This window comes from Dermacentor albipictus, chromosome 1 (genome assembly GCF_038994185.2).
Source record: "Dermacentor albipictus isolate Rhodes 1998 colony chromosome 1, USDA_Dalb.pri_finalv2, whole genome shotgun sequence".
NCBI classification, from domain to species: domain Eukaryota; kingdom Metazoa; phylum Arthropoda; class Arachnida; order Ixodida; family Ixodidae; genus Dermacentor; species Dermacentor albipictus.
The window spans coordinates 322,309,912-322,333,059 of record NC_091821.1 but is presented as its reverse complement, the minus strand read 5'-3'; the positions used below and the strand labels follow the sequence as shown (position 1 = coordinate 322,333,059).

The 23,148-nt window shown below is 44.6% G+C and overlaps 2 protein-coding genes across 6 annotated transcripts in view; one reads left to right on the top strand and one right to left on the bottom strand.

Annotated features, from left to right (window-relative positions):
* Positions 1 to 16,611, bottom strand: part of LOC139054531 (phospholipid-transporting ATPase ABCA3-like) — a 52,261-nt gene extending 35,650 nt beyond the window's left edge. For 2 of the 3 annotated variants that reach the window (XM_070531630.1, XM_070531631.1), the window contains exons 1-5: positions 16,545 to 16,611; positions 8,873 to 9,170; positions 6,689 to 6,925; positions 515 to 609; positions 122 to 283 (exon numbers count right to left, since the gene is read on the bottom strand). In XM_070531630.1, coding sequence (XP_070387731.1) covers positions 122 to 283; positions 515 to 609; positions 6,689 to 6,925; positions 8,873 to 9,170; positions 16,545 to 16,559 — 807 coding nt within the window. In that variant the 5' untranslated portion in view covers positions 16,560 to 16,611. Of the gene's footprint in view, positions 1 to 121; positions 284 to 514; positions 610 to 6,688; positions 6,926 to 8,872; positions 9,171 to 16,544 lie in introns of those variants that run through there. The other variant, XM_070531632.1, reaches the window with a different exon arrangement.
* Mettl5 (Methyltransferase like 5) overlaps positions 1 to 23,148 on the top strand; it is a 66,633-nt gene that overhangs the window by 38,043 nt on the left and 5,442 nt on the right. For 2 of the 3 annotated variants that reach the window (XM_070531636.1, XM_070531635.1), the window contains exons 2-3: positions 21,884 to 21,995; positions 22,619 to 22,800. In XM_070531636.1, coding sequence (XP_070387737.1) covers positions 21,884 to 21,995; positions 22,619 to 22,800 — 294 coding nt within the window. Of the gene's footprint in view, positions 1 to 21,361; positions 21,672 to 21,883; positions 21,996 to 22,618; positions 22,801 to 23,148 lie in introns of those variants that run through there. The other variant, XM_070531637.1, reaches the window with a different exon arrangement.

Sequence of the window (23,148 nt, the reverse complement as noted above, 5' to 3'; positions counted from 1 at the left end):
AACGGTCAGACAGACAAAGCAAACAGACCATCCAGTTCTTATGTGCTGTCGCAGTAAAATTAATGTGTTCAATGACTGCGTTAGATTAGGTTAGGTTAGGTTAGGAAGTCTGCGCACGCACCCTCTTGTCGTTGATCTTCTCCTCAATGAAGCGGTACAGATAGTTGAGGCACAGCGGCAGAAATCCGACCTCGAACAGGAATAGCGCGACCCAGGGGTAAAGCGGTTGGCACGCGCCCACGTCCACCACCATCGACGGCAGAGGGAAACGCTTCATGCGGATCTGCCACGCCAAGCAGGAACAGAGGAGGGCCACAGATTAGAGATATATACTACTTCAATGTCACTGTTTACCTTATAGAGCGAATACACGAACAGCAACCTTTTGGTGCTCAGTTGCGCAGTAGATTATGTCTACCGTTTAGGGTAAATCTCATGCGTTAATCGCAATTTACTAGGCCCAATCTGTTAGTCCGAGTTATCTCTATCGGAAGCATCATAGGCTGATACATGCCTTCATTACGGGTGGCCTCGGTTCTATTTTCCTTGTTTCTGCATACAGATCCAAGTGGGCTCGGTTCAATCGACACTGAACAGGCCACAGAGTACCTGCAACAGAGGTGCAAGACAGTCGTGCTAGGCGTGCTGCACAGTTTCAGCGGGCGAAAAAAAAAAGCGGTCATCTAAAGCAGCCGTCGCCGCTGGTCGACTCATGCTTGGATGTCGCTTGGATGTTGCGACAAAAGGGAGAAAAGGTCCTACTGCGCGCACCGCTCGCGCGTGTGAGAGCCTAGGTATCTACGCTTATGAACTATAGTCACAAACTACATCAGACATAAAGTATAGTAGTGTTATTCGGGCATCGGCGCAATGGTTAATAACAAATTATATTACCGCTGTTGACAGTCTCGACCTTGAAACCTTCAAGGCCTAGAGTTATTAACCGGATATTTAGGCACTGGAAATTGTTCCTGTAACAGGCACTAAAGCTGTTATTTAAGGCAAACATAGGCGCCAATGACTGTCATTTAGGCAAGTTGGGCTCAAATGGTAACATCCTCTGTGCATCTGAGGATCAGTTTATTTATTTATTTATTTATTTATTTATTTATTTATTTATTTATTTATTTATTTATTTATTTATTTATTTATTTATTTATTTATTTATTTATTTATTTATTTTCTATACTCTCAAGGCCATAGGCATTACAGAGGGGAGGGGATACAAAATCGGTGGCGGTTTCCTCTAAATTTATTGGCGTCGGTGACGACAGTGATGAAGGTAGGAAAATGGTTCCGGCCATATCCAGTGCGAGGAATAAATGAGTTCATTCCAAGGCTAGTTCGACAGTGCGGCATCGCTGCCTCGAAGTAGTGGTCAGTTCGTGAAGATTTATAAGATGGAGAAAGAAGTAACTTATCTTTGAGAATAAGGTTGGTTTGATAAATTCTATGCAAAATACATAAACTAAAATACCTACGGCGCAGAGAAAGAACCGGAAGACCAAGGACTGATTTCATAGCAGATACGCTTGCTGTTCGGGAGTAATTTGAAACAATAAAACGGGCGGCGTGGTTTTGGACGGACTCTGAAGTGTTAATTAAAGTTATCTGATTAGGATCCCAAATGTAGCATGCATATTCTAGTTTAGGTGTTGTACAGACGAAGCTTAACGGTGCTGCTAGCAGCTATGAAATGGCACCGTAAGAATCCGAGCGTGCGGTTAGCCTGGTTAGATACGTATTTCAAGTCCGTTTTCCAGGACAGATTGTGTGTTATGTGAATACCCAGATAGTTGTAGAATGAGACAGGTGATGTCGGAGTGTTATTAAGAAGATGGCGAGGGCTGTTATCATGAGGGCGACTAGAAATAAGCAGCTGTTTGCCCTTGTTAAGGGTCATGAGTCAGTCACTGCACCATGAAAAAATTGCGTTCAAGTCCAACTGCAAACGTTCTTCATCACAGGGATTAGTAATTAAACGATATAGCGCACAGTCACCAGCGAAAAGTCTTATATGTGAGATAACGTTGTTAGGAAGATCTTTAATGTAAATTAGAAACAAGAGAGGACCTAAAACCGAACCTTGAGGTAATCCAGAAATCACGGTAACAAAAGGTGAGTCATTATTATTAACTGAGAGATATTGGCTAAGATGGGAAAGAAAACATTTAATCCAGTCTAATACCTTATCGTCAATGTTAAGAGCACCGAGTTTAATTAGTAGTAGATCATAGGAAACAGTGTCAAACGCCTTAGCAATGTCTAAGAAAATGCAGTCCACAATAGCATTGTCATTCATAGCGAGAAATAAACCATTAGCGCGAAATAGGAGTTGTGTTTCACACGAAAAAAAAAAAAAATTCTGAGGTCATGTTGACATGAATTGAAAAAGTTGTTAAATTCGAGGAAAGTAACAAAATGAGAGTAATTTGTGTGCTCAAGAAGTTTACAGGGAACGCTGGTTAGTTAAATGGGCCGATAGATAAGTATTAGGCCAGTACCACCTGAATTATGTAATGAAACCACCTTCCCGGCATTTCAGTCATGAGGGACGGAACAACTCTGTAATGACTGTTCAAAGGTTTCACGAAGAATTACCGATGAGCAGGTAGATTTACCTTTCAAGAACTTCGTTGTTATGCCGTTGACACCTGAACTAGAGAAACCTTGTGCCTTTCAATTAAACATGTCGCACCAAAGGAATGAATGATTATTGGATGTATGGGTAGAAATTGAGATGTACAAGGATGAGGGAATGCAATCGGCCAGGTAGAGGAAAGAAACACAAGGGAAAAAATTCATTAAACACTTTGCAGAAGTCACTCGGGTGTATTGGAGCGTTGTTATGATCGCAGAGACCTACCTTATTCGGCTTATTCCCGCTGACCACATTCCAAAATTTCCTCGGGTTAAGAAGGTACGGGAGCCTGTGTTGGTAGAAATCCTTTTTTTTTTTTTGCTTCAGACGACATTTTGAATTACGCAGTGTTGGCGGTGGCGTAGGCGTTCCAGCGTTCGGCCGTTTGTGTTGCCTTGGTCAGCCGCAATAGTCTTTTCTTTTTGTTCAGCAGGCGACGCAGGCTCGCATTAAACCATGGAATTATAATTTTCTAAGGAACACAGCTCACTAAATCCCTGTTTTGAGAAACTTATTTTATTTTCTCAATAAAATGGAATGAGACAGGTTGTGTAGGTTATACAAGATTTATCTCAAATCTGGCGTGACTATAGGCACCACGGGAAAACTTGTGAAAGTAGTGTAAACAATAACCATACCGATATTTTCGGGTTCGATGTTGTGTCTTTTTTCGGAGAGTTTGGAGAAAAGGAGCGCTCAGCAACATACGCCGAAGTTAGCGGCACATAGTTGCACTCCGGAACGCTCGATGAGCCAATGCTTTCTGGAATTGCAAAATTTGTCCAGGTAGAACTTTTGGCAGTCCTTTCAATACCGAAAACCCGTCACTTTTGTCCGAGACACATTGAAGCTTCGAACTAAGTCTATCAGCAACAGGCCCATCAGAGATTGTGGCGAACCTCCGCTGCACGTTCAAAATGAGCCCCTTACTCGGAGTCAAGAGTTGTGCCCGAGAATTCACGCTTCTAGGTGATGTCTCTATAAACGTGACGTCAACGCACAGATACGCTACGTCAACTTGTAGTGTTCGTCATGTAGAGCAGTTTGGGCGCATCTCAAAGGCAATGCTCTAGTTTGCTGCAAATCTGTTAACGGCATTTACACCGGCAAAGTGTTAGGGGTGATAATCGGCTGCCTGCAGACAAGTTCTCCAGCGAGTTTCAACATTATAAACAAGATGAGGGTAGAACAAAACACGGAAACGGCCTTTCAGACGCTGAAAATGTAATGCAGTCACGCACACCAAATGAGGCACGATAAAGGCGCCACTAAAATGTTTCTAAAGCCATAGTTCGTATTTACATGCTAGCTAGGCGCGATATGTAAGGACGTAAGCAAAATATAGATATTTTGCCTAAAGTTCCGGTCTTTAGTAATAACGTTTCGGATTCCGCGCCGACTGAGTCTCATTAACAACGGGATAGTAAAAAAAAAAAATGTTCCGTTGGAACTCGTAGCGTTAAGCATTACTTCACGCGGCCGGTAATGCAACGTTTTCCTCTCTGTCCAAATTGCGTGCCGTCAATCAGTGCTTGAACGAATGAATATGCTCTTTAAATAGAAGCAGCGACTGGTACCACAAAGCTAGTTCATATTACCTTTGTGGTGTGTCTTTCGGCATCCCTTAAGATCTGCTCGTCATATAAGTAAACATGAAATCCTTAAATAGTTCTGTCCCCAGCTAAATTGCCAACTTTTACCAAACAACACTTCCTTCATTGTGTTTACTTTTCACGCCGCCAATCGCTGCACTGTATGATCCACTCATATTTCCCCAAACGTCTTCGTAATTCGAGGCTTCGGTAAAGCTGACAACGTCCACATGATGTGCTTCTGGACGGATGCTGCCTCACTGCCTCACTAATTAACTTACAAGTAATTACTTTATGGAACATATTGCAATTTACGAATTCTAGCCGGTGAGCTTACAAGACGCATCCACTTGAAATGAATTTGCAGAATGACACCAGTTCTAAGATATTTCCCAAAGTGTGGGACGAATTACATGGCCGTTCCAGTTACTTTTGTGCTTCGATGCATAAGTTACTTTTGTGCTTCAAAAGCGTTCTTTAAAAAAAACTCAGTTGAATAACAGTGCATTTTTACTGCGAGTTTGATGGCACACAGCTCGAAACCCGTGCCATCCTCAAAATTTCTTCCTAGTGGATATGCCTTGCACACTAACCGGCTACAATTCGTGAATTGCCACGCGTGCCGTACAGTAATTAATTAAGGAGTTAATTAGTGAATTTACATCAATTGGTTGATCACGCGTTTTGATTTTTTTAGTGCAAGAAATGTCCTCATCTTTGAATATCCCAGCTCAAGGACTGAAATTATGCTATCTGCCACAAGTGATTTTCAAAAATTTTGTAAAGTTCAAAAATCATCACCCCATATACTCTTGCAGGCGCCCGAGGGCGCACTTGCAACCTCGGGCGCCTCAATGCGCTCCCCCTAGTGGTGGAGCGGGAATGCACTTAGTCATCCTACTGATTATGATGATGATGACGATGATGATTTAATGTTAACCCTTTTGGAACGGGGCGGTGACAAATAGTCACCCCAGCCTGGCTGATCTAATCAGTTATTCTATACGTTTTTCCCCCTAGCATTCGTGTATACATCTCCTTAATCTTTTTTCCCCTTCAAAGTATACCTTGTGCCGGTACCTTGTGCCGCTACCTGTAAGAGATGCGGTCGTATCAATCCATTCCCTGCTTTTTTTCCACCAATCCTCTAAACGTGTCCTGCTTATCGCGACTGCTGACCGATCGATAATTCCGTCCACTTTAAACCCAAGCGCTTCTGGAAGGTGTACGTTACCCGCTGTTTTCTCTGGGTGAATCCCTCCGCATGTGCTGAGTGGTCTCCGGTTTTTTGCTACAGCGTACACAGGCCTCATCTAGTTCCGAATATTTGCTCCGGTATGTTTTTGTCCTTAGGCAACCGGCTCGAGCCTCAAATAGCAAGGCCTTTGTGTTATCGTACAGATTCTCCCTTCTAATTTCTTCTCATTCTTGTAAACCTCCATGGTCCCTTCTGTTTCTATTTTTTGCATCCAATTCACCGCCTCGGTTTCTCCATTTCTTTCTGATGACTCATGCGTGTCTATCTTCAGTTTCAATTATCATGTACGTGGTTGCCAACTTTCTTGACCTATTCGTCCTTTCTGTGTCCACGCATTTCAGGTAGAGATACTTGTGCGCTTTATCACTCTTAAAACAGTTGCACCCTTTCGGGTGTATATTTGTCCCACAACAATAATCGTCGTTTGTCTTGCTTGCGTTTCCTTTCTTGAAAACTCAGTGCTCGCCACTTCTCTGTCGAGAATGCTGTGTCTCGCTGTTAAAGCCGTTCGTGACTCTGAAGCACCGGGCTCGCAGCGTTAAAGAAAGGAAATACAGATGGTGATTATCGTTGTGGGACGAGATAAGCCCCAAAGGGTGTAAATTTGTTAAAGAGTGTAGCCATACATTTAATTTGATGTATGTTCCCGAGTATTTCTTCAAAACTAATTTTACTCTGTGCTTCTCTAAGGTCAGAAAAGAAAAAAGCGCAACCCATGTCTCCCTGCACTGCCTCAGTTGTAGTTTTACCGTGGGCTCCCAAAGCTAACCGTCCAGCGATAGTTGGTTAATTTACAACCCCGACAAGCTATCCGATTTTAAGCATAGGGTTGCATTTGCGAACCTTAGCGCTGGACCCATTACTCCTGTCCAGATTCCATGCACCACCTCATATTTAATGTGGCCCCACAGTGCTCTGTGTTTAATTATTGCTGCATGCCGCTTCCCCTTCATTTTCAGATTATCTTGGTGGGTGCTCGAGTAAGTCTTTTCTTCGTTTATGTGTACGCCGAGATATTTATATTGCTTGACTATGGTTATGACTTGCTATTAAAGTGACGCCACGTAATTACTCGCCTCTACGGCAACCCGCACCGCAGCGTCCCCTTCCTTAGCGAACGTGTTGCTTGGGGCACAACCTTCGACATCTGCTAAAGACCTCTGAGGGCACAGTAAGAACGATCTCGTTGTCACCTACTAGCAAGCATTTCCTCTTGATCCTCGTCGATGGCTCGCGGTCCAGGGCACCGGAAGGAGAATCTCTGCGGAGGCAGCGCTTCGTCGAACAACAGCGTGTAGTTGAGGTCCCCGGGAGCGTTCATCTTCCCACCGTTAGCCTCTTCGATGCCGTCAAAAAGCACCACCACGTCTGCGCCCAGAGTACCGGACTCGGCTTTCTCCAAGACGTGACGCCTATTCTCGAAGCCCTCCAACTCTGTGAGCAAGAAAGCAAGAATGCCGCGCTGATTGTTAGTGCTGCTGTTGGCTTCACATTGCTCAAGCAGTTCTACTCTCAAGCTTTGGGTCATTCATTCATTACTTTGACATTACTGCCCCCTGGAAGACCAAGTAGATGGGTTGAGTGCGGGATACGGCAAAGGGGGGGTCATGTGCTTATGATTTATGCAAGCTACCAGTGTTACAAAAAGACAGAAAATAAAATTGGCTCGTCATCTCGGCCTTGCGAAAGTGGATGTCCTGCGAACCTGTTGCAAAACCACCACCACAACTGCAGAGGGGGGTATGCAATGCTTTATTGATGGTTCAGATGCTTGTTTCGACCTTGTTCTTTATTGAAACGTACGCTGTTCTGTGTGTTGTATGGGTGATTTCAATTAATGTATGCGCTGTTCGCTTCACTTTCCTGTGCGCTCTGTCTTACGGGTGTATGAGCCATTGAATTTATGCTCGCTCACGCGGGTATGATCCATTGCTGATGATGATAGATGCTTGCTTTGAGCTTGTTTTTTATTAAAACGTACGCTGTTGTGTACGTTGCATGTGTAAGTTGTATGCGTGATTTCAATTAATGTATTTACTGTTCGCCTCACTTTTCTGAGTACTTGTAGCCTCTGAATTAATAGGAGAATGAGTCATTGCATTTTTCTTGTTTATGGGGGTATGAGCCATTGCTCATGATGATAATTCTTGTTCAAAGACGCACAAAAAATGCCGACCAAAGAGAGGCTGCCAGCTTCGCTGTAAAATATACTTTAATGCGAGATTAGCCTGAAAATTGCACAGTGCTGAAAGGCAAAATGCAAGATGCCAACTATCACAGCAAACGAGAAACATAGGTTTAACATATCTGAACTTCTCTCACTGCTAGTTAAAATACGCTTGCACAATCAGACTTGCGCTGGCAGGAGGGGAATTCATTAAATTTCTGGGTCGTGCAGAATGAGGCAGTAAGTTATGATCACGACAATAATGACACATCAATGGCAGCGAAGGAAAGGGTAATGTATGCACGCGCATAAAACTTTGCAGACTTTGTGCTAGGTAAATACTGGAACTATATGTTCTTAAACTCCAAGCGGGTACGTGTTGATGAATACATTCTTTCTTCTCATTTTTCTCACACAGATTTCACACAGTTCATTAGAGATTTTGTTTGAAAGCTTGAAGTTATAGCTGTCCTTCACGACCACTTTGTGGTGTCTAAATGAAGGGCTCTTGATTTTTGTTAACATGTGGCCAGTGGCTTAGTCAGGAAATTTTTTCATAGGAGATGGAGAGAGAGGGGAGGGGGTGCTCACATTTGACTGGGGTAGGGGTCAGGTGGGTGTTGTGTACGTCATTTTATGTGAGGTAGCCTGGTACACAGAAATTTCGGGAGGGAGTGTTGGGGGTGAGGGGATAGCACGTTTGCGGTCTCGTTTAGTCTTTTTGCGTTTAGTAATCTATGCGTCGCCTTTCTGGGGCGGAAGTCGTGGTTTGCATGCACCTTCGTGGGGCGTGCGACTGGTGACGATAAGTTTTTGTGTCTCATTCTTGGCCGACTTCCTGTGCTCTCACCCCGAAGAATTGCGAACAAGTGCACGTGGGCCATTCATGTCAGTGGGGCAAGATAAGCATTCCTGAACAAAGAAGGGCTAAGAGAGCTTTTATTGCGCAGAACCGGTCGAAATGCGGAATACAGTAAAATCTGTGACGTGAAATTGACGTCATTACCGGCACGGTTTGGGCACGCAACTGAATAATAAAATTTTGGCGCACAGTTTTTTTTTCTTCTTTTTTTATACAGCAAACGTCATTTTTGAGCCACAGAAATGAGAGTAGAGTTTCGTTCGAATACGTTGTCAGTCTCGAATCGCGTGTATAGTATTTCTTTCCTGCCGTTCTGTCTACGAACGCAAAAGCACCTTGCGCGCGACCTCACCCTCGGTTGCCGCCAGCTCCGGGAACGCCCTGAGCAGCAGCTCTCGAGCGTAAGGACTGGTCCTGGGCGCGAAGGCGAGCCTGCGTCCCTTGTAGGGCGCGTCGCACGGGTCTCGGCGCGGCCCAGCTGCGCCGGCGTCCAGCCGCACCCGGCCGGTGTCCGGGTGCGCGGCCGACGTGCACCAAAACAGCGCCAGGAGAAGCACCGGTGCGCTCAGCTCCAGCAGGCTGAACAGCAGCCGCCGGCGCACCCGGTAAACCACCAGGTCCTTCCATACTACCAGGCTCACCTGTACAACCTGTGCAGGATGCATGCTTATCGGGAGCCGCTATAGAGTCTCCGTCTCCACATGCTTGCGTTATAGTCAGTGAGCCAGGTGACAAGTCAGGAGTGCAGGAGAACTTTCTTACACGCCCCCCCCCCCCCTCCTAAGGAAGCGCGATGCGCTCACTCCTTAATCCCTCAGCGCTTCAAGAAATAGACTAGAAACCTTTTAATTTTGTGCGGCCTAAATGTACACATATTTCACGACTAGAAAACGTCGAGAAATTGTAGCCATGCAAAATTTTCTGAGAAGAAATATTACCGTTGGCAGACGCGACCGTAAGCTGGTTGGTGTCCCTCCGTCCATACGCGACTCGTGAATTCCCGGTAAGCGCTGAAAAATTTTTTTTCTCATTTTTTTTATTTTTCCACACTACCTTCAAATGCTGTTCAAGCTCGCCGAAAATATGTCGTGTGTCTAGCCGCGTTAATGCATGGCCGCATGCGTATACGGGATTGAGACTCCGAAACCACGATGTTAGAACCATTCAGAAATACTAGGTTGTGTCACCTGCCGCGATCAGCAAAACCCGTATATCACGGATAATTCAAGCATGGTTTCAGGCATTTGAGATATGCGAAGTGGGCTTAGACTGACTCTACTGACATACCTTGCACTGACTTTCTAGTGAGAACACCCCCCCCCTCCCCCCCCCACACACACACAGAAAAAAAAGAAAGATTGTCGCGCTAAAGGAAGACAAAAAGAAATGTTGAGAAGGTTTGGAGTACCACGCAAATATTAAGGAAAAAAATATAACGTAGCGACAGCAGTTGTAAAGTTCACATACAGCTTTCATCACGTCAAAAAAGGTCGCAGTTTGCGTCCATTTATGTTTTATACATTTGCACTTATATTCCTTTTCGCGTGTTTCTGTTTGTGCTCCCGAGCGTGTATCACGAGCGTGTATTCGCAACTGCTAAACTGCAAGTATCGCAAGCGCGGCGGGAAAAGGGACGTCAGTAGCATTCCCGCGTGATATGCACAAACAAGGTCTAACTGATCGCAGAAGTATTCGCTGTAGCTTAAAGGAGGCGTCGTATAAGCGCTTTCCAAGCATAGAACAAGGCCGCTTCCAAGGTCGACTATTTTACGCGCGGCTCACAACCATATTGTTCTGGCGGTCCGCCTCGCCACTTAGGATTTGCCATTTCAACAAAAGTCTCTGCCAATGCATCCTCCACACACTCGACGTATCCGCGTCTCGCGGAAAATTCAAGCATATTTTCAGGCACGTAGGATCCTCTAGGCTGGAATTCTCCGACATAAGGTGGCCTGACAGCCCGCAGGGTTATCTGACTGAGCTAGCTTGGATGCCCGGTTGCCATAGTCAGAAGTTCGAATCCTTGCGTTTTTCTGTTTGTGAAGGTGGGAAACTGGAATTCACTTCCGCCAGTACACTACATCTCCAGGCTTGGAGTGACGCCTGACACCGGAAAAAACGCGGAGTGCAAGTGGGACTATCCTAATCAAGATACAACAAAATTAGGAAGACCCGCTAAACTTCAACAAGACACTCTCTCACCAGAACAGGAATTGGCCTTCCTGGTGCAGTATTCGGCCCAGTGGCGTAGCAACAGGGGGGTCCGGGGGGCCGTGGGCCCCGGGTGCACGGGGCCAGTGGGGGGGGGGGGGGTGTCATATACGTCTGAAGACACCCGAAAATTGTCAATATCCTCGCCTTCCTCGACTACACCCGGGGGGGGGGGGGGTGACAGAAGAGCGAAGGGCCCCGGGTGCCAGACGACCTAGCTACGCCACTGATTCGGCCACTCCCTCCCAAATGACTCACTCAAATTACCCAATGGCCCTCAGTCCCCAGCAGCTGCGGAGTACCTGACCAAGGCGGCGGTCAGACTTGTAACGCAGCAGAGGGTGCTAAGAACTTCTGGGTCCGGACAGGCCGCCAAGGGAAACTGATCCTTGCAACGTTTAACACCCGAATCCTCTCGAGTGAGGCTAGCTTAGAAGGACTCTTTGAGGAATTGTCAGGCATTGTTTGGGTATCATTGGCCTTAGTGAGGTTAGAAGAACTGGTGAGGCTTATACAGTGCTGATAAATGGCCACGTCCTCTGCTATAGAGGACTACCAGATAAGAAGCAGTTTGGAGTAGGATTCCTAATCCATAAGGACATGGTGGGCAACAATGACAAATTCTACACCATTAATGAGAGGGTAGCAGTAGTCGTAATAAAGCTGAATAGGAGATATAGAATAAAGGCAGTACAAACCTTCATCCAACCTCCAGTCACGATGATGAAGACACAGAACAGTTTTATGAAGATGTTTAATTAGCGATGCGAAAAGGCAAACTCAGTATACTGTAGTCATGGGCGACTTCAATGCAAAAGTGGGGAAAAGCAGGCTGTTGAACAAGCGACTGGCAACTACAACGTAGATTCTAGGAACACTCATGGAGAGATGTTAGTAGAATTCGCGGGAAAGAATAAGCTGCGAATAACGAACACCTTCTTCAGGAAGCGTTGGAACAAAAAGTGGACTTGGAAAAGCCCTAATGGTGAAACAAGAAATGAAACTGATTTCATACTTTCTGCCGATCCCAGCATAGTGTAGGATGTAGAAGTGTTAAGTAGGGTAAAGTGCAGTGATCATAGGTTAGTCAGGGCTAGCATTCACCTCAATTTGAAGAGAGAAAGAGTAAAACTGGTCAAGAAGAAACAGGCCAACCTAGACGCAGTGAGGTTAAAAGACCAATTCAGGTTGACACTTGCAAACAAATATGCAGCCTTAGAACGGAGAGATGAAGATGACATAGAAGTAATGAATGAAACCATAAGGAGGCTGGCTTCAGAAGCAGCAATTGAAGTAGGAGGTAAGGCACCAAGGCAACCAGTAGGTAAGCTCTCCCAAGTAACAGAGGACCTAATAAAGAAACGGCAAAGAATGAAAGTGTCCAATTGAAGAGATCAGATAGAATTCGCGGAACTGTGAAAACTAATCAACAAGGAGAAAATAAGGGATATTCGAAATTATAACGTCAGAAAGACTGAGGTAGAAGTAAAAAAAGGACGCAGCCTGAAATCAGTGAGAAGGAAACTTGGCATCGGACAAACCAAGATGTATGTACTGAAAGATAAGCAGGGTAATATCATCCGCAAACTCGAAGATATAGTAAAAGCAGCGGAAGAATTCTATACTGACCTGTACAGTACCCAAAGCAGCCACGATACCTCCATTCGAAGTAGTAATAAACAGGTTACAGAGGCTCCTTCCATAACTAGCGATGAAGTTAGCGGAGCCTTGCAAGACATGAAACGGAGAAAAGCGGCAGGAGAAGATGGACTACCGGTCGGTCTAATCAAAGATGGAGGAGACACAATGCTTGAAAAACTAGCGGCCTTTTATACGAACTGTCTATAGACTTCAAGGGTCCCGGAGAACTGGAAGAATGCTAACATTATACTAATCCACAAAAAGGGAGACGTTAAAGAATTGAAAAATTATAGGCCGGCCCATTAGCTTACTCCCAGTATTATATAAAATATTCACCAAGATAATCTCCAATAGAATAAGGGCGACACTGGACTTTAGTCAACCGAGGGAACAGGCAGGTTTCAGGAAGGGATACTCTACAATGAATCACATCCATGTCATCAGTCAGGTAATCGAGAAATCCGCAGAGCACAACCAGCCTCTCTATTTGGGTTTCATGGATTACGAAAATGCATTTTATTCAGTAGAGCTACCAGCAGCCATAGAGGCATTACGTAATCAAGGAGTACAGAACGCTTACGTAAATACCTTGGAAAATATCTACAGAGGTTCTACAAATACCTTAATTCTACACAAGAAAAGTAGAAAGATACATATAAAGAAAGGAGTCAGGCAGGGAGAGACAGTCTCACCAATGCTATTCACTATACACCTGGGAGAGGTTTTCAAGCTATTAAACTGGGAAGGCTTAAGAATGAGGATCAACGGCGAATATCTCAGCAACCTTCTGTTCGCAGATGACATTGTCCTGTTCAGCAACACTGGGGATGAGTTACAACAAATGATTGAGGACCTTCACAGACAGAGTGTAAGACAGAGTGTAAGACAAAGATAATGTTCAGGATCGCCAGTCAGCATCTAGGAGTCTGTGAAGGAGTATGTTTACCTAGGTTAATTACGGGCAGGGAACCTTGATCATGAGAAGGAAACTGACAGAATAAAAATGGGTTGGAGCGCATTCGTCAGGCATTGTCAGATCCCGGCTGTAAGCATTATAATTAAAGAGAAAGGTGTACAATCGATGCATTCTACCGGTGCTGACATATGGAGCAGAAACTTGGAGACTGACAAATAAGCTCGAAGTTAAAGACCACGCAAATAGCGATGGAACGAAGAATGTTAGGCGTAACGTTAAGAGACAGGAAGAGAGCGGTGTGGATCAGAGAGCAAACAGGGATAGCCGATATTGTAATAGGCATTAAGAGAAAAAAATGGAGCTGGGCAGGTCATGTAATGCGTAGGTTAGATAACCGGTGGACCACTAGGGTTACAGAATTGGCGCCAAAAGGATGGACGCGCAGTCGAGGACGGCATAAGACTATAGTCTTTTGCCGTCACCCCGCCTATAGGCGGGGTGATGAAATTAAGATATTCGCAGGCGCTATCTGGAATCGATTGGCGCAGGACAGGGGTAATTGGAGATCGCAGGGAGAGACCTTCATCCTGCAGTGCACATAAAATAGGCTGATGATGATGATGATGAGAAGGAGGGGGAGGACAACAATTTCTTTTGCCGGTCAGTTCTGCTGGCTGTACTCACTATAAGACGTGTCGCATTTAATTTACTTGGCTGCGCAAGCATGCGCTATGCCAGACCTCTCAAACGGGAAATATCCGGCCTCGCACAGAGGAAGGGCCGTACTCTGATGACACAAATGGCGTGCAGACGGCTTCATGAGTGAGGCCGTTAGAACACCGTCGTCTTATATTTGTCCTGCTTCAGTAGCGTCGCGAATGTCTCAGCGTACCAATTTGCAGAAATTGTAAGAAAAAGAAGTGCGAAGAAGCAGGCTGAGAGACCGGGCTAGTTGATATTCCTTGTAACCAGCGCAAGGGGGGACACAAAACACAAGAAAGGCGACAAGAACAAGCGCTAACTTCCAACTGACGTTCATTACAAAAAGGCCTGAATATATCAGCTCGCGCACTTGATCAACACCAGATATAATTGTGCAAGTTAACATGAACACCCCTAATAAAGAGCGTACCAAGGCCTAAGGCGGCCCCCCGCGTACAGAACCATAGCAGGCAAATTTATCAGTGAAAACGCTGTGGACGGTTTAGTAACGCAGTTGCCTCCTGCAGTAGCCGCTGCCTCCATGGTAAGTCTTGTGTTTTCATGCGCATTTCTTGCTGGTATGCGCATTTCTTGCTGACGACACTGACATTGAGAGCAATGTATTCCGAGGAAGTCTACTCTCCCTTTTTTCACTGTGATTATGCTCCTGCAACCTCACATTTAGGCAACTTCCCGTCTGTCCCATGTAACGCTGCCCGCAGGAAAGATGTGTGCTATACACTACTCCTCTTGAGCAGTCAACGAAACCCTTTCTGCGCGCAATGTTGCATGATTTTGATTGTCTGCTGACAGGGTTGGTTCTAGCGCGTTCTTGAGGTAATTTGCGGGGCGCAGAATAAACGATAGAAACTCCCGCCCTTTGGCTTATCGTCTTGAGCTTGTGCGAGATGGCGCGTATGTACGGGAGGACCGCTATATTCCTACACGCGCTACCGTCCGCTGTCAGGCTGTCAGGTAGTGGTGGGGTTTGTGGCCTTTTGTGGACACGTCAACAGTCGGTGTCCATGCTGCGTTGATGTCTGGGTAGGCGCTGATGGATGGGGGGGGGGGGGGGGTGCCTCGCGGCGAACGTCTAATTAACTGCGAATCCAAGGTCGCCGTCAATGTTCGGTAGCATTGGATGTTAACCCCCCTCCCCTCATCATTAGTTTCGGCTTTCAGGTAGTGGTGGGAGTGTTGTCTCTTGTGGAGCCGTCAACAGTCGGTGTCCACGCTGCGTTGACGTCTGGGTAGGCGCTCATGGATGGGTGGGGGCTTGCCTGCGAATCCAAGGTCGCCATCGTTCTTCGGTAGCATTTGATATTACAGCCCCCCCCCCCCCCCCCTCGTCATTAGTTCAGGCTGTCGGGTGGTGGGGGTGTGGCCTGTTGTGGACCCGTAAACTGTCGGTGTCCACGCTGCGTTAACGTCAGGATAGGCGCTGATGGATAAATGGGGTTTGCCTTGTGGCAAGGGTCTAATTAACGTCTTTGTAATGCTGAGACGTAACAGAACATATTGTATAAAGCTCTTCGTCTCCTCTTCGTCTGCTCCAAGAGTCTGTCTCTCGTCTTCGACCCTGAATCGGTTTTCGCTTAGTCTCGGGCCGCTTCGACGAGAGAGTATTACGGATAACCTTGTGGAGCTCCCTGCTTCCATTGCGCTGCCTCTCGCATTTTCCGAACGCACACAAAAAGCTTGGCGAATAGATAGAATCACTTAGATACATTATGTACGCGAAATTCAAAGCATAATGCAATAGTGTCCCGCACGTAAACTACGCTATCACGCTGTACTATAAGTCGCTTTCTGAAAAGTTCGTTTGCGGAATGATAACGGTATTTCTTTAACCCTACTATTACGCTCACGTTAAACTAAAACTGTTTAATAAAAAGTCAACAGGCTACACGAGCGCCCTAGCAGAACAAGAACATGCCCTGTGGTATTCTGCAGTGAAACATATTTTAAAGGAAACATACTAAAAAGAGGGCGATTTCTCTGACAGCCTAGAAACATGTCGATTTGTACCAATACATCAAGCACATTGAGTAAGAAGAAAAGTGAACAGGAAAAGTGAGTTTCGATTCCATTTTGGAACTCCCATGCCAGCCCACGCGACACCATCCATTGTGGCAGAAATGAATTTGGAGTCCATTGTGGCATAAATTTATTTGGAAGCGGGATGTTTAGAGGAGGACTTCAGGCTGAAAGGCAGTTCGATGCTAAAATATTTCTGCCTTTCGTACCCCGCACCTTTCATTTACAAGACATCATCATGCAATCAACGTATATAACACAATTATAATTATTATTATTTTTACATTCCACGCCGTTCATTAACCCCCTTCACAATTCTAGCGCCACAGCACCAGCGAACAGATTCTGGCTCGATTTCTACCCTTTGAGGGGATAAGATGGTGATGTTGCTTTACCTTAGTAGTTAATGGAAAATTTATAGTAAATCGTTACCGCAGCGCAATAAACGCATAACTGAATGACTAGGACGGCGGTCAGGCGCACCATAGTGATGCCTGAATATAAGATTGCCACTTACGAAAGGATGCGGCATTCTCCGTACGCTCCCCAGAGCTCCACCTCGTCTTTATTGCGCTTTACGCGCGGGTGCGCGATAAACGAAGCAGCACGGGAAAAGGAACGTAAAAAGATATAATAAAGATCAAATGAGGGTTTTTTTGTTTATGCCACCGTTTACAGAACTAATTTTCGATAAACGTTGGTTTTTGCTATATATATGATTAATTTTGTTGGGAATGCAGCTTGCCGCGTTTATCCTTCCGTTTAATTTGCTCAGGAGGAGAGAAGCCTACAATGATGTAAAGGTAAACTCTTTAATTTCTTTTTAAGTGAACCATAGCCTTTCCTTTCTTTATTCCTTTACCTTTGCACGTAAAATGCTGCTGATTCATTTTACAGCCAGAAACTTTCCTTTTCAAGTAATGTAGTACTTGCAGTAACAATTTATGGCGAATTAGGCAAATATAGCCCCGACGCGCACCGGTGCGATTTGCCAAATTCATTACTTTTCGCATGCAAAAGGTGGTGTCCAAATCCAAGCCTTAACCCCTCGGATGCAAATACAGATCTCGAAGGCCATGCTTTTGCGTACTGCATGCGGCGGAAGCGATTGCGAGAGCCAAAAATACGTAGTGGACGTCAGGTTTTGGACAAATCGACTGTGTCAAAAGCATGGCAGCCATGACGTGTTTCGGCGCCTGCATTATCTAATCGCGCATGCAATCAGCAAAAGAAGAGCATTAGAGATAATTTTTTGCTGCTACGAAAAAACTGTTCAAAATGTGACGCCTGTGACGTTTACAGCTTTTGCAATAGGCAGTGTCCAAAACCCGACGTCTATGAGTGTTTCGTCTCCTAAAATCGCTTCCGCCTTTTCCAACCAGAAAAAGCATAGCCTTTTAGATCCGCAATTAAACGCTAGAGGGCGCCTTCTTATGGGTATGGATTTATATGATTTATATGGATTCCTACAAGCATTGAAAAAACGGAGACGTACAAAAGCACAGTTCGCAATATAGGATCGGAAAATTTGGTTGTAAGAGTTCATAGCGTTTTTTTGTTTTTGTTTTTTGATTAACCTATATGGCAAGACCTTAGTGGCACGACCCACCCTCCTGCTGTTCTAAAGGGGACGCTCTCCACCCAGATTTTGACACCACTATAGTGAGGTAGACCGAACAGCGCTCTCTCGCTGAGGCGCCACGTGTGGAAACACTTTGCGAGGGCGCTGCGAGCGAAGTGGGCAGAGCTGGAGACGCGCTTCGCGGCGTATTCAACGTAATTTCGCTGCGGGTCCTGAGACCACTTGCGCGCGTACGCTCTTATAATAGTACTTTATTTCCACTGCAAGTTTTGATTAACACATTTTTGCCACATATGTATATTTCAGGCATGTGTTATACAACACGACATCTTCAATTTTGATGTCGTTGTCTAGTCCGTCGTCTGCTAGAGAGCGCGTTCGTTGCGCGGACGCTGGCGGACGCCCAGTTTTTCTTGCAAAAGGTCTGTGCAGTAAAATTTTTTATGGTCTTACTTGCATTGGTACTCCCTCGACTTTTATCGGCCGGTACCAATTGCAGTTTTAGCCAGGTGAACTGCTGTTTTTAAAATTGTTTTCTAAATGTCACACCTAATTTTTGCCACAGAGGCAGCCTAGACACGTGAAGCTACCTAAGAAAACGTTATTGATATCGTCATTTGATGCGGGTTTCTTGTTGGTGGAATGTTGGTCAGGGACAACGATCATAGAAAACAATATTATAGTGAAATAAACTAGGTTCATTAACTGCGCGTCGCGAAGAGATGCAAATGACCAATGTGCTTCTAGGTAAATCTAAGGGTACATAGACATATATCTCCACGACATGTATGCAGAAGAAAAATGATAAAATATTCTAAATGCACTGATTGAAAAAGTTAGAACTCCCATCCGGAATAAGCATGTTTTAAAAGCTGCACAAGCCCCAGGTGAACCAATTGACTTTCCGAGAAAAGGAATCAAGGCAATTATTGGACGGTTATATTAACAAGAGTGTTAGGGAAATATATTGCATATGTACTCAGACTGAATCGGGGGGACCGGGAAGTCTTTACCAAAGTAATCTCCGTGGCTTGTCTGGTGATCTCCTTCAAAGTTCCAGCAGGCGAAACGAAGTAGAAAGATATAGTCTAATCGAATGGTATTTGCTATACAGATCGTATTCGACTTCAGAATTCACTGTTAAAAAGTATTGAATAGCCATTTGCGTTCGAATGTAACGAATAACAGCACTTTTGAAGTCTCGAAGGTGAGGGGCCGATACAAGAGAGGAATCTTGTTCCGAATCATTGTGCTGCTGGAGAGTTGTGGCTTTTGCACAGAGGCACGTCAGTTCCTGAAAGAATTAAAGCACGGTTGCTAATCGGTTCTGCTGAACAAGTTCCTAGCTGTCATTCAATATAAACGTCCCATTTTGGGACAGCCTGTAAATCTGCTAACTTTATTCAGGCAAGGAAAACAATCTTTTCTTTTTTGACAGTCATGTCTGCAGCCCATTAAAATTGGGTGCCCAATGTGTTACCACACTTACGTTTTTCAACGAACACAGCAGATCTACAAATATCTTTACGTGTATGTGAGCCATGCGGTTCCTTTACTTGCTTTATTATTGTTCTTATGATAGTGCACCGGATAACTGATAGAATCCCTTTATAATACAGAAGCTGCTTAGTTGAGCGGACGTAAATTTGGGAATGGCATTAAATTTAGTAATGAAATATAAGACATGCGTGACATGTTTTTCTCAGAAATCAGACTCGAGAATATTTTCAATCGTATACACCCCTAGAAGAAAGCCGAAGAACGCAGCTACTTTCCTTTTTTTTAATTAAACGAATTCTAGAGTTTTACGTCTGGCGATACGGTTATGAGGCACCCTGTTCAGTTCTCACCTTCTCACCCCACGAGTGTTTTTTTCCATTTCGTTCCCATCGAATTCCGCGACATGGTTTGAACCCGTGAGCTCGAGCTTAGCAGCGACACGCCGTACCTTCTATGTAGCCACTAATTAAGCTACCAGGACCCTTTTTTGTTTTTGTTTTCATTGTTGTTATTAAGCATGGACTGGAGAAAAAAGTTTCACATGGCTTACGGGCCAAAGATTAGCATGCATGTCTAATGGCTACCTACAACTGTTTTCGGCGCCTGAGGCACGACTGCAATAAAATAAACCGTACCAATTACTCCACATTGTATTATGCTAGAAACACGGAAGCATGAATGGGATGTTGCACTGCCGTGTTCTTTTTTTTTTCTATAAGACTACTGCACGTAAATCAAAGTGCAGGGCGCCGGATGGGGCAAACATCTTTTGTTTGAAGCAGTGAGCAGGAAGCTTAGATATGTTTTTCCGTCTGCGTTTCACGAGACCTATGGGTGAAATGCTATTGCGCAAAAATACACGTGAGAGATACAGGCTGCTTGAAGAACAAGAAAAATATTTGTTCTCCAAAGGGAACCCTGCAATAACGTAGTAGAAGGAAAATCGACACTGCGGCCTCAATGCACGCGCAACCACCGAGCGGCATTAAAAAAATATACATAAAACGAAATAAAGAAGAGAAAGAAAGGAATCTATTGCTAAGGCATAAATACATGTTATATCTTAATGTAAACGCCGTTTGAGTGGTCTTAACACGTACACCTGCGCGTGAAGTAGTACGAATGACCCTTCTTAGAAATATCGCTGGCAGTTTCGAACGGCGCGACCTCGACGCGGCTCAATCTAGTTCGATCGCAGCGCCGCCACAGTTTTTTTCGTCGCCGCGCGCCTCACTGCAAAGCATGCTCCGCCCCAGCCGATTGGATCACTGAACGGAATTCTAGTACACTCTACTCGAAACAATCGCAGATACTTTTCTAGCAAAGTTTCTAGTAAATAATCTAATAACGTTGACTCAAAACTGTTTTTGCTGATGTCAATGACGATACGTTCTAGACCAATGTTGTTTAACACCACTTTTCGCCCAAAACTTCGCGACCCATTTGGATCGACCTCACCTGGGACTTCAATTTGGACACTTTGTAAATTTTGTGAATGTTTTTGCTTTATGTTGTTTTAAATATTTTATGGGGAAAAACATAGAGTTTCTCACTACATTACCTAGAGGGAAATCTGGCGCTGCTGCGCTGTGGTATGCATGGGAATGCCGGTATATTGTGGATTCGGATTGGCATCGTTCTTGTAGAGACAGGACGCCTTGAAGACGCGCTTGGCAAGTACCGTTCCGTCTGTCACAATGATTCATATTCTACTAGAACAGCACGTAAAAAGTTGTTTTGGCTTTATTATTACGCGAAAACATGTTTTGTTTAACTATGAGAACTTGTTATTGTGTGTACGACTACATGTTACGTAAAAAAGTATCAGCGGGCCGCTAAAGTTGGAGGACAGACGACAAGGTTCGCGCTCGCTTTGATACAGTTGGTCGTCTGTTCTTGCTTTTCTTCGCTTGGTCATGCATCGTGGGTGAGTAAAGATGTAATATGCGTGAATGGAAACATTTTATGAAGATTTTACATTGAGAACGCGTTCTTTGCGTAGCCATATCCACGTTTTAGACGAAGCCTCTTACAACACCAGCCAACACGAGCCTCGCAGACACATATACCGTCATTCCCATGACGGCACGGTGCCCCCTTAAGAAACTCCCATAGACGGTGGCGCCAGATTACCCTCTAGGTGTTATAGTGAGAAACTCTATGGGGAAAAAGAACATTTGCACAGCGCCGTCGGAAGTGCTATATGGTGTAAGCTATTTAGCGCTTGATGCAACGTCTCTTGGCAACTATGTAATAAACATGGCGGCCTCCAGTGAAGGCGTTGTGCGCGCTCACCGTTTAGAAAGTTGTTGTGGTGGTGCGTGCTGTCGGCGATGTCGTTAACTTGCTCGTTCTCTTTTATACTCAGAGGGATTTTCATGAGCATAGACAAGTACTTCATGTGCGTATAATGATCTAAAATCACGATAACCGCCTGGAATTTTCACCCTGTCTTTGCTGTAATGAAGCTAAAACATCTGAAGAGCATCCTGGATGATGTTGATACTTTTAATTCTCCGAACGTTCATTTGGAGCAGTACCCGACGCCACCGGACATTGCAGGTGCGCTCACGATTTCTCTTTTTACATAAATGTTTAAACTTTGTTAACTCTTGCGCGTGCAATTTTTATTCACACTGCTCACGATCGTGTCATTTTAAAGACGCTTTTTTGATGCTTCAAAGAAATCGAGTACAACAGAGCAAAACGCTGCCTTTTTATATAAATGTTCGATTACCAACTTTTTTTTTCTTGCGTCTCTTGTTTCTACGCAGCACACGTGATGCATCATGTGTTCAGCCAAGGGGAAATCGAAGGCAAATTGGTGGCCGATCTTGGTTGCGGTGCAGGGATACTGAGCATAGGTGCTGCTGTTCTGAACGCGGGGTGAGTTTTCGTATTGGTCATAAGTCGCTGAAAAAAATAAGCAGAAGGCTGCTGCAGTGTACTAGATAGCGAAATTGGACGAGTTTTTTGAGCAACATTTCTAGAAAAAAAAAAAAAAAGACGCACCAACAGTACCAATTGTTGCGCGGTACATTGCAGTGTACACTCTTGTGCAATGCATCTTCTACACCGTGCACTTTCACACTACTTGTTTTTATCATTCTATAACAGCGCCTGTGTTGTCCAGGCGTATATTGCTCCTGTTCCTGCGCTGTTTTTCTAGAGGTGCTTCTGTGTTGCTCTCGTGCGAAAGGGATGCTGCGATTGTCACATCAGTTTTGATGCCAGCACTAGCTTTGAAGCTACGTGTAATCTAAAGTCGGTGGCGCCTTATGAAGCAAGTTGTATATATATATTCATATCTTCAAAAAGAAAAGTTGACAGTACTTACAGCTTCAGTGCTGGCTGCTGAATGCCCTGTTATATATAACAGGGCATTCGTCTATCTATTCTAACATCTTCACCAAAAAGCCTTGTACAGCGATAAAACGATTGAAATAGTCGAGTGAGCTTTTGTTGAGCTGAATGTAAGCGGATCATTTTGGTTTTGTGCTTGCTACCAGACATATAGTTGGATTCGACATCGATGCTGCCGCCTTGCAAATTGCTTTGCAAAACTGCACGGAAATGGATATAAGTACAGTGGACATGATACAGTGGGACCTTGCACTGACGCCAGACATGCGATGGAAAGATGCATTTGACACCGTAGTTATGAACCCTCCATTCGGCACTAGGACGAAGGGTAAGTGAAAAAATAAAGACTTGCATACCCTGGTTTGAGCCGAAAATAAATTTTGAATGTGGTAGAAGAGGCAGCAGCTGTGTGATAGTTTTTGTTTTTGTTCTAGACGTAGCAAACAAAATGGTTCTTAGTCTCAATTGCAGTATCTAGTCTTGATTATTGGAATTCTTGATGCCAACTGCACTTTTTTTATTTTTTTGTGGAAACAAGATTAGACGACAATTTACATTTGGTGCACTTCACACCGGATGCCAGTTTGAAATTTTTTTAACAATTTATTGAAAGGAATTGGGATCAGTATGAATAAATGTCGTCTAACTGCATGTCATGCCGACTGTGTTTTTGAAA